Source organism: Chrysemys picta, chromosome 24 (assembly GCF_011386835.1).
Source record: "Chrysemys picta bellii isolate R12L10 chromosome 24, ASM1138683v2, whole genome shotgun sequence".
Lineage (NCBI taxonomy): Eukaryota > Metazoa > Chordata > Testudines > Emydidae > Chrysemys > Chrysemys picta.
In genome coordinates this window covers 16,235,529-16,254,831 of record NC_088814.1, presented here as the reverse complement: position 1 = coordinate 16,254,831, position 19,303 = coordinate 16,235,529, and the positions used below count along the sequence as shown (strand labels likewise).

Below are 19,303 nucleotides of genomic sequence, written 5' to 3'. Positions count from 1 at the left end.
TTAAGCCTGCAGCTTTTGGGGGACGTGGTTCAGACCTGGTCTGTGTTTATAGCAAGCTAGCGTGTCTGGCACAACCAGGTAAGGTACTGAAGTCCCAAGCTTCCAGGGAAAACGGGCTCAGAGGTAGTCCTAGCACATCAGGTGGCAGTTCCCAAGGGGGTTTTTGTGACCCAACCCGTCACGGGGAGGAGAGGAGGGGGCAGAAAATGTATTACTATATGAAGCTATTATTCTTTATTTGTATTGCAATAGTGTTTAGAATCTAAGGTCCCATTGTGCTAGGCACTGAACAAAAGATAAGTTCTTCCAGGCATAAGTGTAAAATGAGAGACAACAGGTGGATACAGACAGATGGGGAGCACGAGAAGCAATGCAAATACTGATCAGCACGATAAGGAGTAGCCACCGTACACCAACCGCCTAACCACTGTCAAGTTTTTGTAATCCTCAGATGAGGAATGGTTTAAGGATGGAGTTAAAGGAAGACGGTGCAGTTGCTTTGTTGATGTTTATGGGGAGCCTCTTCCATGCGAGAGGGACAGCACTGGAGAAAGTGCAAAAGTGCTTGTTAGAAAGTTACAAATGGGCAATCAAGATGGACATTTTTCAGAACAGAGGAAGTATTTGACATCAATGAACTTAGATGAAGGGAAGAAGGGAGAGGAGAGGAGAGGCGAGGCAGGGGAGAGGCAGGGGAGTCAAGGATGGATGTTTTAGTATGGAAGAGACAAAGGTACTCTGGTATTGGGAGGGAAAGGTACCGGAGGGGAGGAGATGGGATTGAGTCACTGGGATGGCAAAGGGAGAGCAGAAGAGAGCCAGTGACAGGAAGAAGGGGGGAGGGGGAGGTCACACTGGATTTGGTCTGTTATCTCTTTGTGAAAGTCTTAACATTTCTGAGAAGAGGGGGTGGGAGAGCGGAAGCTGACAACACGTGTCTGCGGTGGGTACGGGATTCAATCTGGATGGAAAAGTAAATCCACTTAGCTTGAAATGGTAGAACTGGAAAAGAGAATTAACTTGTAATGGAAGTAAGCATGGTCTGAATTTCCAGAGATACTCCACTGCACGAGAGTAGGAAGTGGATTGTGGGAGTGAACCAGGGTTGAGGATTAACAAGGCAGACCATGTAATGGGAGAGGAGCAGAGACATCAAGGGTGGAGGACACTGAAGCAGGAGAGAATCAGACACTCAGGTCAATGGAAAAAAAAGAGAAGAGATGGCAGGGAGGAGAAGGCTGAGAGCAAAAGAGAAGTTTTCAGCATTGATGGACTGAGTCATAGAAGGGCCAGATGACTGGGCGTGGGGGAAGGAGCAGATGGGCAATGCTAAAAGACGAACTGATGATCACAAAGGGGAACTCAGCAACAGAGAGATGAGTGCTTGGTAAAGACCAGGTCATATGAACAGCCATTTTGCTAAATAGGAAAATCGATCCAGGGTTGCAAGTTAAATTCATAGATTTCAAGGCAAGAAGGGACAACCGTTGCGATCATCTAGTCTGATCTCCTGTATAACATAGGTCACACACTTATAATTCCTAGGGCACATCTTTTAGAAAAACACCCAATCTTGATTTAAAATGTGTCACAGATGGAGAATCCACCATAACTAAGGCTACGTTTTAGTCATGGGTATTTTTACTAAAAAGTCATGGACAGGTCACGGGCAGTAAACAAAAATTCACAGCTCATGACCTGTCCATGACTTGTACGATATAACTCTAAATCTTGTGTGATCAGGGCTTGGGGAGTGTGGGGGTGTTGTGGGTGCTCAGGGTGGCGGGGGGGTTGGCGGGCTCACTACCCAGCTCCGCATGGCTCCCCGGAAGCGGCGACATGTCCCTCCCTCAGTTCCAAGGCAGAGGCACAGCCAGTGGGCTCACGCGCTGCTTCCGCCCTGAACACCGGCTCCACAGCTCCCATTGTTTGGGAACCATGGGAGCCAGCGGGAGCCTGCAGGCGGAGGCAGCACACAGAGCCACCTGGCCACGCCTCTGCCTAGGAGCTGAGGGAGGGACATGTCATTGCTTCTGGGGAGCCCCCCCCCCCCCGAAGTAAGTGCTGCCTGGAGCCCTCACCCCCCACCCACGCCCAACCCCCAGCCCTGAGCCCCCTCTCACACCGAAACTCCTGCTGCTGTGGGGAGGGGGGGAAAGAGGGCGATGGCCCAAGACTGCCCCAGCAGCAGCCGGTGCGGCTGGCCCAAGGCTGCCCGAGCTGCTCAGGCGGCCCCCGGGCCAGCTGCTGCAGAAATCACTGAGGCCCCGGAAAGTCACGGAATCCGTGAATTCAGTGACCTCCGTGACAAACTTGCAGCTTTAACCATAACCCTTGTTAAGTTGTTCCAATCGTTAATTACTCACTGTTAAAAATGTACACCTTGTTTCCAGTCTGAATAACCAATGGACTGTGTTACACGTTTCTCTACTAGATTAAAGAGCCCACTATCAAATATTTGTTCCCCACGTAGGTAATTACAGACTGTAATCAAGTCACCCATTAACCTTCTCTTTGTTAAGTTAAACATATAACGATTGAACTCCTTGAGTCTAAGCCATGTTTTTTTAATCCCTTACTCATTATCATGGCTCTTCTCTGAATGCTCTCCAATTTATCAACATCCTTCTGGAATTGCGGACACCAGAACTGGACACAGGATTTCAGTAGTGGTCGCACCAGTGCCAAATACAGAGGTAAAATCACTTCTCTACGCCTATTTGAGATTCCCCTATTTATGCGTCCATGCATTAGCCCTTTCAGCCACAGCCAAACATGGGAGCTCTCGTTCAATTATTTATCCAACACAACACCAAATCTTTTTCAGAGTTACTGCTTCACAGAATAGAGTCTCCCATTTTATAAGTATGAGGCTGTGAAGGACAGACAAGGATTAGAGCAATGTGATTCCAAGTTTATACGTTTCCATCTCAGCGATTGAATTAAAAACAAAAAACAAAACAAAAAAACCACTTACTGGTATAGCAGAAGAAATGAGGCATATGGGGAGGCTACCATAGTGGATTAGCACAAAATAACCCTGAGATTACAGAAATTTTTCTCTGTGTGGGATTTATCTTTCATGTCTCATTAAACAATTTACAGAAGTGTCACTCCCTAATTTGCTGTCTATTATTTAATGTTGTCCTTTGCCCTCTCTTGAAAGTATCCATCACATGCAGCGCTATGCATCAGCTACCAGGAGGCTTGAGATGGGGTAGAGTTAGCACTAGTATGTTAAGAATTTAAAATTACAAGCTATCCTTAAATGACAGTGTAATTTAGAATCTAACCTTTTACTTATAAAACTCCCTCATGTTACAAGCATTAGAACACTTCATTAATCACCGCCTCACTCATGCTACTATAAACAAACTACTGCAAAATTTTACGCTAAGAAAAAGAGATATTCATGAAATGGAGAGGCAAGACAGATGTGTGGAAGATTCAGTGAGGTTACCCTTCAGCTAAGCATGCACTCACTCAGGCAAGTTTTACTTTAACCATCTTCTCATCTAATGGTTTGTTCATGCTGATTTTGCAGAGAGATGCTCAAAGCCCACCTGTCACAGCTATCAATTTCCAAAAACTAAGCTAAAATAAATTTCCCAAGAAGATTAAAAAAAAATCAGACTTTAATAGTCCTATTTGCTACTTATCCAATAGACATTTCCTTTTAAAGTGAGATTTATGCCCCTTTCCACTAGCACAGATCCAGTTGGAACCTGCCCAAGCTCATAAGCCACATTTTGACTGACTAGAAGGAGCTTTCATTCCATTCATTCCAAATGCTGACACAAGACAGCTCTTCAGAAACTGAATTATTCTAAGGAAGCTAAAAGAAACTAATAAGACTTAATCACTGTGAGCCTGAGGAGGGACAAGGAGGAGTGGCAGCAGGCATACCCCTCCAGGAGGAAGAAATGCTTATACCAGCACCCTTTCAGCCCTTCAATATTGTATATGAGCAACACGCCATGCCCCCACTGCAAGCAAACAAGCATTCAAATCCTCACTTACAATTAGATTAGAATAGTCTATAGGTAAGAAAAGGAAAGCTTGCTCATAAAGTATGAATATTTGTTACTGAATGCACAAATAAATGCAGTGGTAGCTTATGTATTATTATGTCCTCTATAGGGGTAGATATGTCTCCTGAAGGCCAGAGGATCTCATTTTTCCCCACTTTACCCCTTCAACATGGAAGTCAGAGCCATCATTCTTTTAAGAACATAAGAACAGCCATACTAGGTCAGACCAAAGGTCCATCTAGCCCAATATCCTGCCTTCTGACAGCGATCCACCCATCACCCATTCCCAGCTTCTGGCAAACAGAGGCTAGGGACACCATCCCTGCCGATTCTGGCTAATAGCCATTGATGGACCTGTCCTCCATGAACTTATCTAGTTCTTTTTTGAAAACTGTTATAGTTTTCACCTTCACAACATCCTCTGGCAAGGAGTTCCAAAGGCAGACTGCGCGCTGTGTGTTTTTGGCTAAAAAGAAGATGGGCACTAAAAGGAGACCTACCACTCAGTGTAAAATACAATATGTGCACTCACTATAAAGAATGTTTATTTTAGAGAAGTCAACAGGAGAACAAGTAGTTTACACTTGACATACTGGAAGAATAAAGAATGTCATGTACATATGTTTTAAACTTTAAACTGTATGAGGGCCCAAACTACTGCTAAGGCTGTTTTTCTAACATACTGTGAATAAATAAGCATCCAGTTCTCTGAAGGCAGGAAGGTACAAGATAATTGAAATCAGATTCTTGGTTTCATTCAGGCCCATAAAAGGCAGAGGAGCTAAGGGCATCACCCTCCAGACCTAGAGGACACCAAATTGAAGGGAACAACAGTGCAGTTCTTCAGATCTAACTGATCACTCTGCACTGATATCTGCTTGGATCCATGGCTCCAACAGTATTTTCAGGACATCACCTCCAACCTCTGGAAACCATGCTTATTCCTTCCTTTCAGGGTAGCCAGCTGGGGAATGCAAGTATCTTCTAAACCCTCCGGTCTTACAGCTCGTTGGATCCAGGAGTGCTTCAACAAGGATCTTGGGTCTGATAGACCAGTAGTTTGAAACCTTTTTTCATTTGCAGACCCCTACAGAATTTTGAATGGAGGTGTGGATCGCTTTGGAAATCTTAGACATAGGCTGCAGATTCCCATGGGTCCATGGACCACAGGTTGAAAACTACTATTCTATGGTAACAAAAGCCTTTCGTGGACCCATTAGTCTACAGACCACAGATTGAAAACCACTGAGATAGACTATTTACGCTTAGAGTTCCTCAGCTCCAATACAGTCTAGATGCAGAGTGGGTCAGTTTGAGGTACTCTGCACCAAGAAGGAGAAAACATCCTTGGCCTGAGCCTTCAACACTTCATCCCACAGGAGAAGCAAGAGTCTGTTCTCACTGGAGACAGGCCCAAGTAGTATAGCATATATACAGAGCACCTCCTTGAGCAGGGCCCTTCAAACATCTTATTTCTGCATTCAAGGCCCAATATTTTGTCTTGATCAGCCACAACCTCAACTACATCACACGGACACAGTCAAAATAGCAATATAGTCACCCTGCACAGACAAGCTTTACCCTTAAGACAGTACATTCAACAGTGCCCGAGGAGCAAATTGTTGATCGCAGTCTTTATCCTGGCACTGTAGGTGATCTTTTAGATATTCTGGGCCCAGGTCATTGAGCACCCTGAAGATGAAAAACAAAACCTTGAACTTGATTCAATAGTCTAAGGGAAGCCAGTACAGAGAGCAGGTAAGTCCGATGTACTCGTGGTAGTCCATGTTGACAAGGAAGTACTGCTACAAATTCTGCACTACTTGGAGTTTCGTAAGATCTGGTGGCTTCATGCCCAGATCATGCTCATGCTTCACTCTCAGCATGAACATTAATTATTATTACATTGCTGATCATTTCTGCAGATTGAATGAAACAGACCAGATAGGAATTGAGAGAGAGTTGCTGCAAGGAGATAGGGAGGGAAGAGGGAGAGAAAAAGGAAAGGAGAATGAAGAAGAAAGAGAATGTGACAATAAGGTACTGAATAAACAATATCTAAAAGTTTATTTAATACATAACAGGCAGGTTCTCCCCCTTGATCTCTGTAGGAATTTCCTGGTGATATCAGTAGGCGATCACTGTGGATTGAGGGAATATCTGGTCCTAAATGTAAAACCAGGCCCACAGGGCATAAACATAGAATTTGGCCCTCTGCACAAAATGATTTTGATACCCCTGCCACAGACACTTGGATATAAATAAGATGATCAGTATGATGGGTCCAAGCAGGCTAGCCAAACCAATAATTGTTTATTCTAGTTTTAACAAAGTTTCTAAAATACACTATTAAAACTATCAACTAAAAATAAACAAGGCCCTAAGCTGGCTCTGACCTATTGCCTTCAGCAGAGGAAAGGAACCAAACACAGGCAGAGTAGCAGTCCTTTGTATACTTTTACACTAGTGTTTGGGTCTGCAAGGAATCCTAGACATAGGCCAAGAGACCACTGCTTTCTAGATCATTCCAATCCCTATTGCCAAGTACACACACACACACACACACACACACACACACACACACGTCAAGAGCAAGAATACATAGAGAGAATTCTCAAAGGACAAGCCAGATTTTTTTCCAGACTCCAGCAACACAGACAAATTAATTTTAACCAATAGTACCAGTCTTTCAGAAAACATAAGCAAAATCAACATCAGTTCAGAACCAGTGCCTTAATTTAGCACATCTTTGTAAGAGTGATGTGCTTGCACTACTAAAAGTTGCTAGCACTCAGTTAAAAAAAAAAAAAAAAAACTGTGTTTATAGCTAATAGACCCTGCCCTACACTAGAAAATTACTTTGGAATTAGTACATCGTTCAGGGGTGCCATACCCCTGCGTGATGTAATTATACTGACCTAACCAGTGTGGACAGCGCTATGTCACAGCAGGAGAGCTTCTCCCACCAACACAGAACAGAATCATAGAATATCAGGGTTGGAAGGTACCTCTGGAGGTCATCTAGTCTAACCCCCTGCTCAAAGCAGGACCAATCCCCAGACAGATGTTTACCCCAGTTCCCTTGATGGCCCCCTCAAGATTGAACTCACAACCCTCAGTTTAGCAGGTCAATGCTCAAACCACTGAGCTATCCCTCCCCCCATAGCTACTGCCTCTCTCAGATGTGGAGCTATGCTGACAGAAGTGCTCTCTCCCGTCAGCACAGAGTCTTCACCAGACATGGTGCAGCTGCACTGATGTAGTGCTTCTAGTGTAGATGAGCCCCGAGTGTTGCTTTAAGAAATTAAACATTGGCATTTCAGCAGACAACTTACTGTGATTTTTGTAAGTGCAAACTAAACTGAAGAGCTTGAAAGCAGCCCCATACCTGATATTATATGCCTGTTCTTACACTTAACTGCTGTCAAGCATCAGGGGGTAGCCGTGTTAGTCTGTATCTACAAAAACAACAAGGAGTCTGGTGGCACCTTAAAGACTAACAGATTTATTTGGGCATAAGCTTTCGTGAGTAAAAACCTCACTTCTTCGGACGCACTTAACTGCTGCTGTTCTTCCTTTTAGTGTACTAAAAGTGTCAGACACTAGTACAACTGAACAGCAACTAAACTGGATTTCAAATACCAATTTAATATTAAGGTGGTTTAGTATGAATTTACCATTTTTGTACCAAAAAAGGATAATGCTAGCTCAAAGTTGGCCTGTAATTGAAATAACCCAAAGGGTTTTAAGCTGATCCTTTTAGCCAACATAGTGGGAATTTACACCCCATGTGCCCTACAAGGAAACATTTAAAATGTAGAATTGTATTACAGATACACCACTGAGCAACTGGAAACACCCTTTATAAACAAGGTCTGAACTCAAGTAGTGGCTAGGAGCAACAAAACAAATGTAAAGTAGCACTCCATGAAGAGCACCACCACCCCCTCCCCCTCCTGGACATCACTTTATTCAGAATCTGTCACCTCTCTGAAGCTAATGTATGCTATCACCATGAGAGACATGAGGTGCTATGATTACTTTCTTTCTGACAAGGGGGAAAGTAGTCCATCACAACAGGACAAGTAGTTCATCACTGAATAGTACATAGTGTAGTTGTAAACATGTCAGTCCAAAGATATGAGAGAAATAAGGTGGGTGAAGTAATATCTGTCGTCATAGGACAAGAGGGGTTTAGTGTGTTACAGATTGCTGTAAATAAGCCATAAATCCATTGTCTCTCTTCAGTCCATTCTTTCTGGTGTTTAGCATAGTTATGAAATTAAGCTCCCAGCTCATCTCTTGAACGTGTTGTGCAGGTTTCCATTCCTCAGAGAAAACACTTCCACAGTTGTGCAGGTTAACAGATCATTCTACCTTGAATAGTCCCATACAATATGTGCGAACTCTGTATGCTAAACGAGCTGTTCCACCTTACATTTTGCTGTGATACTGGGAGAACCTTTCCCAGACCTGAAGAGCTCTGTGTAGCTCAAAAGCTTGTCTCTCTCGCCAACAGAAGTTGGTCCAATAAAACATATTACCTCACCCACCTTGCATCACTGAGGCCACGTCTACACTAGCAAGCTTACAGTGTCACAGCTGTACCAATGTAGCTGCTCTGCAGGGCCACCGGGGGGGGGGGGGCAATTTGCCTCAGGCCCCACAGCGGCCCTCATGAGAATATAGTATTCTATAGTATTGCAACTTTTTTTTATGGAAGGGGCCCCCAAAATTGCTTTGCCCCAGGCCCCCTGAATCCTCTGGGCAGCCCTGCTGCTCTGTGCCGACGGGAGAGAGCTCTCCTGTTGACATAATAAAGCCACCTCAAAGAGCAGCAGTAGCTATGTTGGCAGGAGAAACGTTCCTGCCAACATAGCACTGTGTACACTACCGCTTATGCCAGCGAAATTTATGCCCCTCAGGGAGGTGTTTTTTCACACCCCTGAGCGACATAAATTTTGCCAACATAAGTGGTAGTGTAGACATGGCCTGTGTACAGCATTTTGACTCTAGTTAGAAGCTAGAACTAGGTGGTGATTAAGTTTGGATCAGGACATGCCCCACCACCCAAAAAACTTTGAAGTTTAAACTCTTCTGCATACTCTGCCATTTTGACACTGACTACCATGCTGTTGATAACACTGGCTTATGGAATATTGGACTCACTTCCATCTTCAGTTACCAAAAAGCAATAGACCCAACTTTAAACTAGCACTCCACCACAAAACCTTAACAGCTACCTCGTACACTTGTATCACTATATTAGCTAATTTGAAGGTCACACAAACCATTCACATGGAAAGTGAATCTATCTTAACATTCCTGATGTCACCAGTCTGGTTTTGCATAAAGTGTGAGTTTGATGAAGCTAAGATGTCTATCGCTTTCAGTATCTGTTGGAGATTAAAATGAATGCCTTATGGAGCGCATTACGAACACTGCATGTAACATGAAAGCAGCAAGGAATACAGTACAGTTTTCTCTTATTTACATGCTTTCATGGTTTTGGACTGGTGGGCTGTCTCCGGATGCAACATTTGCTGTCACTAAATGAAGTTTTTGTCTGTTAACTTCCCAGTCTGTTTATACAGGGCTGGCAGACCTAGGTGGGTAGCTAGAGGAGTTGCACCTGTCTGAGAATTAGAGGAAGAAACTGGCTGCTGAGGCTGCTCCTGGGTGGACTGACCAGATGAATGTTCTGCTGTCACTGCAAAATACAGCAGGTTACCCACTTGATGCATTTTTTTCATCTAGTCTGACAGTGTTGCCTAGTGGAGTTTCTCCTTCAAGATGTTACTCGTGGGGGAATTCTGCACCAAAATAATAACAATTCTGCGCACATTTTAAAATTCTGCAGATTTTATTTATCAAAATAACATTACATAATCATGCTAGTTTCAATTATTTTGGTAATTTATTTCAAAATGCCTGTCAGCAAGTATGTCTAACAATAGAGAGAGACAAAAATTCCCCCAGGAGTAGAGTTAAAGAAACCCCATGACAACCCAGTTTCCTGTTTCTCTGCCCCCTCCCAGAGCCCAGCTGGGGGTGGGGGGGCCAGACACCCATAATCCCTATACCCGAACCCACTACTTAAGCCTAAAATGTCTACCAAATAATTTACTAACAAAGTAATGAGAATCTCTGCTAAAGTGAAATTCATTTGAATTAAGGTGGCTGTGATTATGTTGGTTTCTTTGCAATTGTTTAAAGTACAAAAATCCACCAAAATTTAAAAAAAACACATGCAAATATACCTGATCAAGAGACTGAACTGCACATGTGAACTCTCTGGAATAAGTATTAATCTAAAATGTTGGAGAAATGAATGACGGATGGATTTTAAGTAGAACATAAAAACAGTAAATTCAGTATTAAGGGGTTCAAACACAGCCTAAGTTAGAAGTAACTAGAAGTGAACATCCAGTAGCTGCTTGATGGGCTAAGTGAAATGACTGTTTCAATACGTAATGTCCACATCACAAAAATATCATACATTGGAATTCTGATTGGCTCACAACCCAATAACCAAGAAGTGAAATGACATGGAGTCTAAACTAGTACCAGTTTTACACATACAGCTAATTCACATATTAAAAAGCTGAACAGTGCAGTGCATTTGTCTTTCTCCCACTGAAGACATCCTTTGGGAAATGTCCTTGTATGCACGGAAGCTGATATGGCTGCCATTCCACCCACATCTGGCATTCTTGGGATCTAAATCGAGCACAACCTGCCTGCGTTAACCAGTGACCCTGAACAGAAATAATCCCGGCAGAAGCCAGAATTACGGCAGAGTGGAACCAGTCCAAATATAAGCTCTGAACAAACCATTTCAAGTTAGTGAAAGTGTAACCAGCCGGAATGGAAAAACTATTCCCAGTTTGAGATAAGTATATGCCACAAGCACAAAGACAACTCTACTGTCATCTAAATACCCTTCTACAAAGACTACAAGGAGCTACACACAGCAACTGGAAGGATCCTGCAACTTCCATAACTTGCCACTGGATCGTCTTGAGAGCTCAGTTAGAGTTGATCACACCATTAACTTAGCTATATGGCTGTTGATCTCACTGCTGGAGGAATGAGACAAAGGATAAGAGCTAGAGAAGAAGCTATCACTCCTTAGTTTATGATAAAGGATATTTACAGGACCAAAGGAAAAATTGTGTTTAATGTATAAAATATTAAAACTAAATATTTAATACATATTTTCTCTATGTTCAGTATTACCTAAATTAGTGTTTTTACTGTGGCCATATTAAATACAGACCACAAAATACTTGTCAGTCTGAGATACTCATCTGTAATATTTATAATGAATATTTTACTTGTTTTGTACATTGAGAAAATTAAGCACTTTCAATGTAATAGATAAATCGGTACTCTTCAGTCTATATTAGCAGGAGTCTATGTTAGTATTACATACAAAAAACTACATAAAACATGTAGATTGTGAAGTCAAGCACTTAAAAATTAGGAAATGCCAGATTTAAGGCTGCCTGTGCAATATATATTAATTCTGCCTCCATATGCATCCATCCTCTCTGTGCTTTCGTTAAGTGTGATGAAGTTAATGCCTATCTTTTTGTGTTATATGCTTTATGCTTATAAGTTCAAAATACTTATGCTTCCAGGCGGAACTTTTCATTGCAAGTGCTCATAACGCAAATAATAGCGTGTGTGATTCACCACCTATGGTGATTTCCGGATGCCTCAACCATGGCTTCCCTAACATGCCGGTGGTTTGGGTGACAGGTGTCGGCATTGACCTCAGAATCTGCGAGCCCAGGGCGACTACTGCCAGCAGTGGTAAGGGAGGGGTGGGCTTCCTGTGTTCTCTCATGGCCGCAAACACCCCTCCTCCTGGAGCCACCTCGGACAAAGACCGCAATTTGGGAGGCTTAACACTGGTCCCTGGTCTCAAAGCACCATCCATGTTGCTGAGGGGAAGAGACATTGTCCACCTGTGCTCCCGACACTGGTTTCCCACAAGTTGCATCCTAAGTTCCCTGTAAGCTGCACAGCAGCCTATTTAGTGGCGTGCAGACGCTCAGGGAACCAGCCTGGGGACCTGCTGCAGCCAGGGGAGAGGCGCCCCTCCCCAGGCCCCAACCTAGCCTGGCCCCCAACCTGCCACAGACAGGGCAGCTCCCCGGCTCTAACTATGCTGCAGCCTGGATCCAGTCGCGACTGGGGCAGCTGCAGGCCTGGATCTGGCCCGGGGGCAGCCACAGGCCGAGACCCAGCCAGCCCCAGCCCCAGACGCGGCGCCCCTCCCTGGACCCAGCTCCGGCCCGGATCTGCTGGGGCTGGGGAAGGGACGCTTATCCTGTGGCCCCAGCCCCGGAGCTGCTGCAGCAGGGAGAGGCACCTCTCCCCCCCAGCCAAGGTGCTGCTTTGGGGAGAGAGAGGCGGGGAGTCCTCTCTCCCCACCGTAGTCCCGGAGCACCCTCCTGCACCCCAAACTCCTCATCCCAGGCCCCACCCCAGAGCCCACACCTCCAACTGAAGCCCTCCCCCCAACCCTCTGCCCCAGCCCTGAGCCCATCCCCAGCCCCACCCCAGAGCCCGCACCCCCAGCCCTCGCACCTCTGCACTCCAGCCCTCTGCCCCAGCCCTGAGCCGCCTCCCACACTCCGAACCCCTTGGCCCCACCACATGAATTTTGTTATGTGCACTGATATGAAGTTGATGTGTCACACATTACCTCCACATTGGTGCACAAAACAAAATTCATTCCACACATGGATGGGAAAAATTAGAGGGAATACTGGTTGCAGCACAAGGCCTGTCACCCATGCCTCTAGGCCATACTCACCATAGCTGGAACAGCAAACCGGTTCATTGAATAGCTAGGGATTCTGATTATGTTCTGGCTTGTACTTGAGTGTAATATGGGGAGGGATTTTTAAATAGCAACCTTGTACTAGACTCTGGGTATGCACTGACAATGGTTACCTTGTGCTTTGCATGCCTTACAGTGGAAAGCTTGGCCTTCAGCACATCCTCCACACTGGCGGACAGGCTGCCACAGATTAGAAGATTGAAAAAGAGACTGCATGATGACATGTTCAACAAGATAATGAACACCTCCGGGACAGCTGATACAGAGCTCAGAGCCTGGAGGATTTCATTGTCTGAAAAACTGGCCAGAGAGAGCAGGAGAGCATCCTAAGAGCACAAATGTACCACGCAGGATGAGATGCTGCAGATTATGAAGGACCAGACAGACATGTTGAGGTATCTGGTTGAACTTCAAGAAAAACAGCTTGCTAGACTCCCTCTGCAGGCCCCGCAGAATGGCCTGCAAACATCACCCTATTCCCAATCCCCTTCCCCAAAGCGTTCCTGGAAGTGGGGGGGGGGGGGGGGGGGAATGCAGTATCCCTTCCACTCAACATCAGAGGAGGGTACTAAAAACAAAGCCATTTGAAGACCTTTGATGGACAAATCTTCTGTGCTTTCTCAGGAAAGCTGACTTGGTTTCTCCCCTCCCAATTTTATCATATCATTTGCCCCAGGTTAAATTATTTTCTTGTTCTTTCAGTTTCTTCATATTTGTGCAATAAAAGTCAATGTTTCAAGAATGAAATACTCTATTTATTCCAAGCATGAGGTTTTTGGTGGGAGTGGGAGGTACAGGGAAACCGATGCAACAGAGGGGATGGTATGGGAAGGCACAATGCAACAAATGGTACACATTACTGTGGCTCATTACTGAACCGGGTTTTCAAAGCCTCCCGGAGACACAGAGCTCCTCGCTGGGCTCGTTTTATTGCCCTAGTATCTGGCTGCTCAAAATTAGCTGCCAACCTGTCCACCTTCATGCCTCCACTCTTACGGAAACTTCTCTCCCTCTGACTCACAGATATTATGGAGCACACAGCAGGCAGAGAGAACAAAGGGGATATAGCTTTCACTGAGGTCTAACCTAATAAGCAAACTGCTTAGTATGTTAGACCTAGTAAATGTCTAAAGGCATATTCCACCACCATTCTGCACTTACTCAGCCTCTTGTTGAACCACACCTTACTGCTTTCCGGGTGGCCAGCGTATGGCTTCATGAGCCATGGGAGCAAGGGGTAGACTGGGTCTCCCAGGCTCGCTATAGGCATTTCAACACCATCAATGGTTATTTTGTGATCTAGAAAGAAAGTCCCAGATTGTAGCTTTCGTAACAGACCTGTGTTCCTAAAGATGTGTGCATCATGCACCTTTCCTGACCATCCCACACTGATGTCAGTGAAATGCTCCCTGTGATCCACCAGTGCTTACAACACAATTGGAAAGTATTCCTTTCGATACAGTACTCTTTGGCAAAGTGGTCTGGTGCCAAGATAGGAATGTGTGAGATATCTATCGCCCCACCGCAGTTAGGGAACCCCATCGCAGCAAAACCATCCATCCACTATGTTCTGCACTTTGCCCAGAGTCACTACCTTTCTTAGAAGTAGTCAATTAATGGCCCTGCACACTTGGATCACAACAGCTCCCATGATGGATTTACCAACTCCGAATTGATTCCCCCTCCGAATTGATTCCCCACTGACCTGTACCAGTCTGGCATTGCAAGCTTACACAGAGCAATTGCCCCTCGCATCTCCACTGTCAGAGCAGGTCTCATTTTAGTGTTGCTGCGTGTCAGATCTGGGGAAAGCTCTGCACAAAGTTCCTGGAAAGTGGCCTTCTGCATTTGAAAGTTCTGCAGCCACTGCTCATCATCCCATAGCTGCATTACAATGCAATCCCACCAGTCAGTGCTTGTTTCCCGGGACCAGAAATGGCACGCCACCATGTTCAGCTGCTGCACGACTACCAGCAGCAACCAGGAATTGTTTCATTCTATGGCCTGCGGCAGGACTGCTTGAATGACATTGCGAAGTTCCACATAGCGGTTCCTGTCTCGGCTCTGGAAATACGGCAGGATAAGGCGTGAGGTGTTTGTAATGCTCACAACAAGAGTGCATAGCTGAGTGGGGGTCCAGGGTTCTCGGGCACTGGCATACACACAGCTAAGCCAGGCTTTCGAAAAAAGGTGTGAAAAAGTATGGGTTGTTTGCCATTGATATCAGAGGGAGGGAGGGAGGAAGGAAACTGCATCACGGGAGTTCAAAGCCATGTTCCCATTCCCTCCACACAACAATGTTTTGGACCCATGAGGCATTGCAAGCCCTTCCCAAAAACCCCAGCGGCTAGTTGCATTGTGGGAAAGCTATCCAAGGTGCACCGCTCTATACATAATGCAAGTGCTGCTGGTAAAGATGCATTGCACTGACACAATGACTGCGGTGTGAACATGACCAACCAACTTAACTACTGCAGCAGCTGGATGTCAAATTAAGTCGACCTAACTTTGTAGTGAAGACATGCCCATAGTCTCTGCCACTCTTACCCAGAGGAAAATTCCTTCCCAACCCCAAACATGACAATCAGTTAGACCATGAGCATGTGGGCAAGACCCAGCAGCCAGATACCTGGAAAAGAATTCTCTGTAGAAACTCAGATCCCTCCCCATCTAGCATTCCATCACTGTATTATTTGATACCGTATTATAACATATAATTTTATTAATGGGTAAATAGAGATAAGAGGCGTTGATTATTTTTTAAGAAACTATGTAGAAAATTAAAAGTTATCTATAGTACTGTATAACAGACTCCTACAATCTGAGGAATTGTCATTGCCAAGTGACCACAAATAGTACTACAAATACCTCGGACATTGTCTATTTTAAATAGAAATTCAATCAGTGAGAAATATATTTACTCATTAACAAAGTTAGGGTATTTGTTCTATATTAAATAAAGTAACACATTATATTTACTTAACATACCAGCTGAAAATGGCCTAGTAGACAGAGCACTGGACAGGGTCTCAGGATATCTGGATTTCTATTCCCAGCTCTGCTACTGACTTTCTGGGTGACCTTCAGCAAACCACTTCACCTCTCCTTTACCTCCTTTGTGAAGCGCTTTGAAACACTATTATCTAACCACCTTTATTTTGTCATCTTTAGCCTCTTATTTGCTTTAAATTCTATTCTTTTCTAATAAAAGTTATAAATTAATTTTTTTCTCCAGTCTGTATTTTAGCCAAGGAACAGAGATTGGATCTCAAGAATTATGAGAAACTTAGCAGAGATAATACCTTAATTAAAATTACTTAACCTCAACGTGTTTTATAATGTTTCTTTCTCAGAGATCATGTATTAAAGACTATGACACATACAAATTTATGGTTGCAAGGGCAAACTCAAATCTGACATTTCCTAACTTTTGAGTGCTGGATTTTGCAATTAAATAAAGTTCTTTTAATACAGTTTTTGTATGCAAATTCTAGGACTTTTTTAAAGTAAAAAATAAATATTATGTATAATTGTAACCACCAGTGTTCACAAGGTTGGAACTCTGAACCTTCAGCATGACATCACAGACAGCTACCACTTGTGCTCCAGAGCTTACTATGTTAGCTGACAAAGCAGGTGGGTTGTAGGTGCATATGGAGCACTACCGTGTCCCAGGGTCCAGAAGGGAAGGCTAAAATGGTTGTTGTCTCTGGAGCTAACCTGCAAGCTCCAGAGACAACAACCAGGTCAGAAGCAAATCTCCCTCAAACTGATGATAAGGGGTAAGGTGCATTCCTACCATGATGCTGTCTCCGGACTCCATTCAGGGGCTTTCTTTCATATCACCTTCTTGCTAGGTGTGACAAATCTGAAATGTCTCCCACTAGCCCCCTGGCTGCCAAAAGGACTCTCTCTAACTTCCACATATTCTCTTCCTGACAGTCCTAGAGGGTCTTTGCTACTCTGCTCCTCCCATAGTCTCATTTTGGGTCCTCCTCTACTCCAATAAACCCAGTGCTTCTGCAGTTTCTTAATTTAATTCTGTTATTGCTTGGGAAAGCTGATATTGATCGGGTTCACTGCTGCCAGCAGGATTCTTAACAGCTGTATTAACATCAAAGGTCCTGCCGATTCAATCTGCTGCTGCTTGAGGGAAGTTGTGAGCAGCAACAAATGTGAGTTTAATACCAGCAAGCGGAGGACTTTAGTTTGATAATATTTACCCACAGAAAGGCAGTGGTGTGTAACAGTTGGGACTACTAGCTCGGGAGTCAGGAATTTCCTTGTTTTAATCATGGCTCTGACACTGGCTTGCTGTGACTATGAGCAAGTCATAAAAGCTCTCCACCTCAGTCCCTGCCATCTGCAGAATGGGATCATCTCTACCTACCATACAGGATTATTAAAAAGTAGGTTGCATTTGTAAATGCGAAGGAAACCAGAGAAAGTTCAATTCACAAACCCAGAGATAAAAATAAACGTAGGTTCAATGCCTTTGCCAAGCCAGTGAAGTGCAATGACACACTGTCTACACATGCCAGACCGTGCACTTGCCCAGACGGTTTTATTTCTACAGCAATGGGTGCTGCTCATTGCCAGCAGCAGGCTAATGAAACAGAGGGGAGCGAGGTGGGACTTTACCCGACCAAGAGAACTCCGCGCCTTTGCCGGGAAGGGACATGCGAGGCGGGGAGCCGCTGTCACATCGGGACCAACTGCAGCCCCCGGTTACAGCGGGAGCCAGGGGCCGCGCGGGGCGGCGCGGGGGAGGAGGAAGACGCGGAGTCGGACCGCGGGGGGGGGGCCCAGAGGCGCTTCTGCCGGCGGCCTTTCGGAGCAGCCCCGGACCCTGCGGACGGTGTCCCGGGGCGGGCGGTGATGCGCGGGGCAGCCTGCCCCCCCCCCGCCCGGGAACCGCTCCGCTCCGCGGGACAACGCAGCGCGGGCGGCTGCTGAAGGCGGGAGACCCACGGGCCGGCCCGTCCCACCAGCTCGCGGCCGGGGGGGCTGGGGAGCCGGGGCCCGGCCGCTCCCCACAGCGCCCCGAGGGGCCCGGCCCGCCCCACTCACCGCAGCCGCAGGTTGGCCATGAACTCGGGCATGGAGACCGAGTCCAGCAGCACGAAGTCCGCCTTGCCGAACTCCAGGCTCTCCAGCTCCGCCATGGCGCCGGGGGCTCCGCCGGCCTGCGCGGCTCCCGAGTGTCGCCTCAGCCCCGCCGAGCGCCCGCCCCGCCTCACCTGGGGCGCGCGGAGCCCGCCAGGAGCGGGCGGGGCCTGCCCGGGGTGGAGCCGGGCGCGCGACCCCGCCCCGCCTTCTCCGCCAAGGGCCGGCAGCGCCCCCTGCCGGCCGCGGCTTCGCCCCGGCTCCGGCGCTCACGGGCCGGGGCACCTGGCCAGCGCCCCACACTGGATCCTCGGGGGACCCACATTGCGGGGCTGGATCCCACAGCCCCGAGGGAACCCCATCCCCTGGGCCCCACACTGGGGGACTCGATCCCGGGGACCCCATCCCCAGCACCCTGCATTGGGGGGCTGGATCCCACAGCCCTGGGTGACCCCATCCCCAGGGTTCACATTGGGGGGGCTGAATCCCACAGCCCCCGGGTGACCCCATCGCCAGGTCTCACATTGGGGTGCTGGTTCCTGCAACCCCCAGGTGATCCCATCCCCAGAACTCCACACTTTGGGGGGGGAGCTGGATCTTGCAGCCCCAGGGGGTCCCCATTCCCTGCACCCCACACTGAGGGTCTGGATCCCACAGCCCCCAGATGACCCCATCCCCAGGGCCCACATTGGGGAGGCTGGATCCCACAGCCCTGGGTGACCCCATCCCCAGCGTCCTGCATTGGGAAGCTGGATCCCACAGCCCTGGGGGAACCCCACTCTCAGGTCACACATTGGCGTGCTGGATCCCACAGCCCCAGGAGACCCCATCCCCAGAACCCTGCATTGGGGGCTGGATCCCACATCCCCGTGGGACCCCATCCCCAGGGCCCCACAGTGGGGTGTTGGATCCCACAGCCTTGGAGGACCCCATCCCCAGCATTTTGGGGAGACATGGTTTTCTATGCTTGGAAACTCTCCCAAGCCTGCAAAGACTTATTTACCTACTTAAGATTATTCACGAGTAGTCCCATTGACTTCAGTGTGACTACTCATGTTAAAAATTAAACGTGTGTAAATCTGATATTGGCACTACGGTCTCTTTAATTGAAATCAGGGTCTTCAAGATGGAATGTAATCTGCAGGTGAAGTCAATGAGTCACTAGACCAAGCTACCCTCTCTCATTGGTGTCTGTAGATGTATTTAGTCTCTGGAGTTTTATTATAAATAGTACAATTGCATAGGTAGTTTGGTAGTGGTACTAGTCCTACTTTTACTTTACAGTGGCTATGGGCCTTTCAGGTAAGGAGTG

General features: G+C 46.4%; 1 protein-coding gene across 8 annotated transcripts in view; it reads right to left on the bottom strand.

Moving 5' to 3' along the window:
• The window catches only part of MYO1D (myosin ID), a 360,936-nt gene extending 342,775 nt beyond the window's left edge, over nucleotides 1–18,161 (bottom strand). For 4 of the 8 annotated variants that reach the window (XM_005282854.5, XM_065577933.1, XM_065577932.1 and 1 more), the window contains exon 1: nucleotides 17,956–18,161. In XM_005282854.5, coding sequence (XP_005282911.2) covers nucleotides 17,956–18,050 — 95 coding nt within the window. In that variant the 5' untranslated portion in view covers nucleotides 18,051–18,161. The remainder of the gene's footprint in view (nucleotides 1–17,955) is intronic. The other 4 variants (XM_042844804.2, XM_065577935.1, XM_065577934.1 and 1 more) reach the window with 1 other exon arrangement.
• Nucleotides 18,162–19,303: the final 1,142 nt, after the last annotated feature.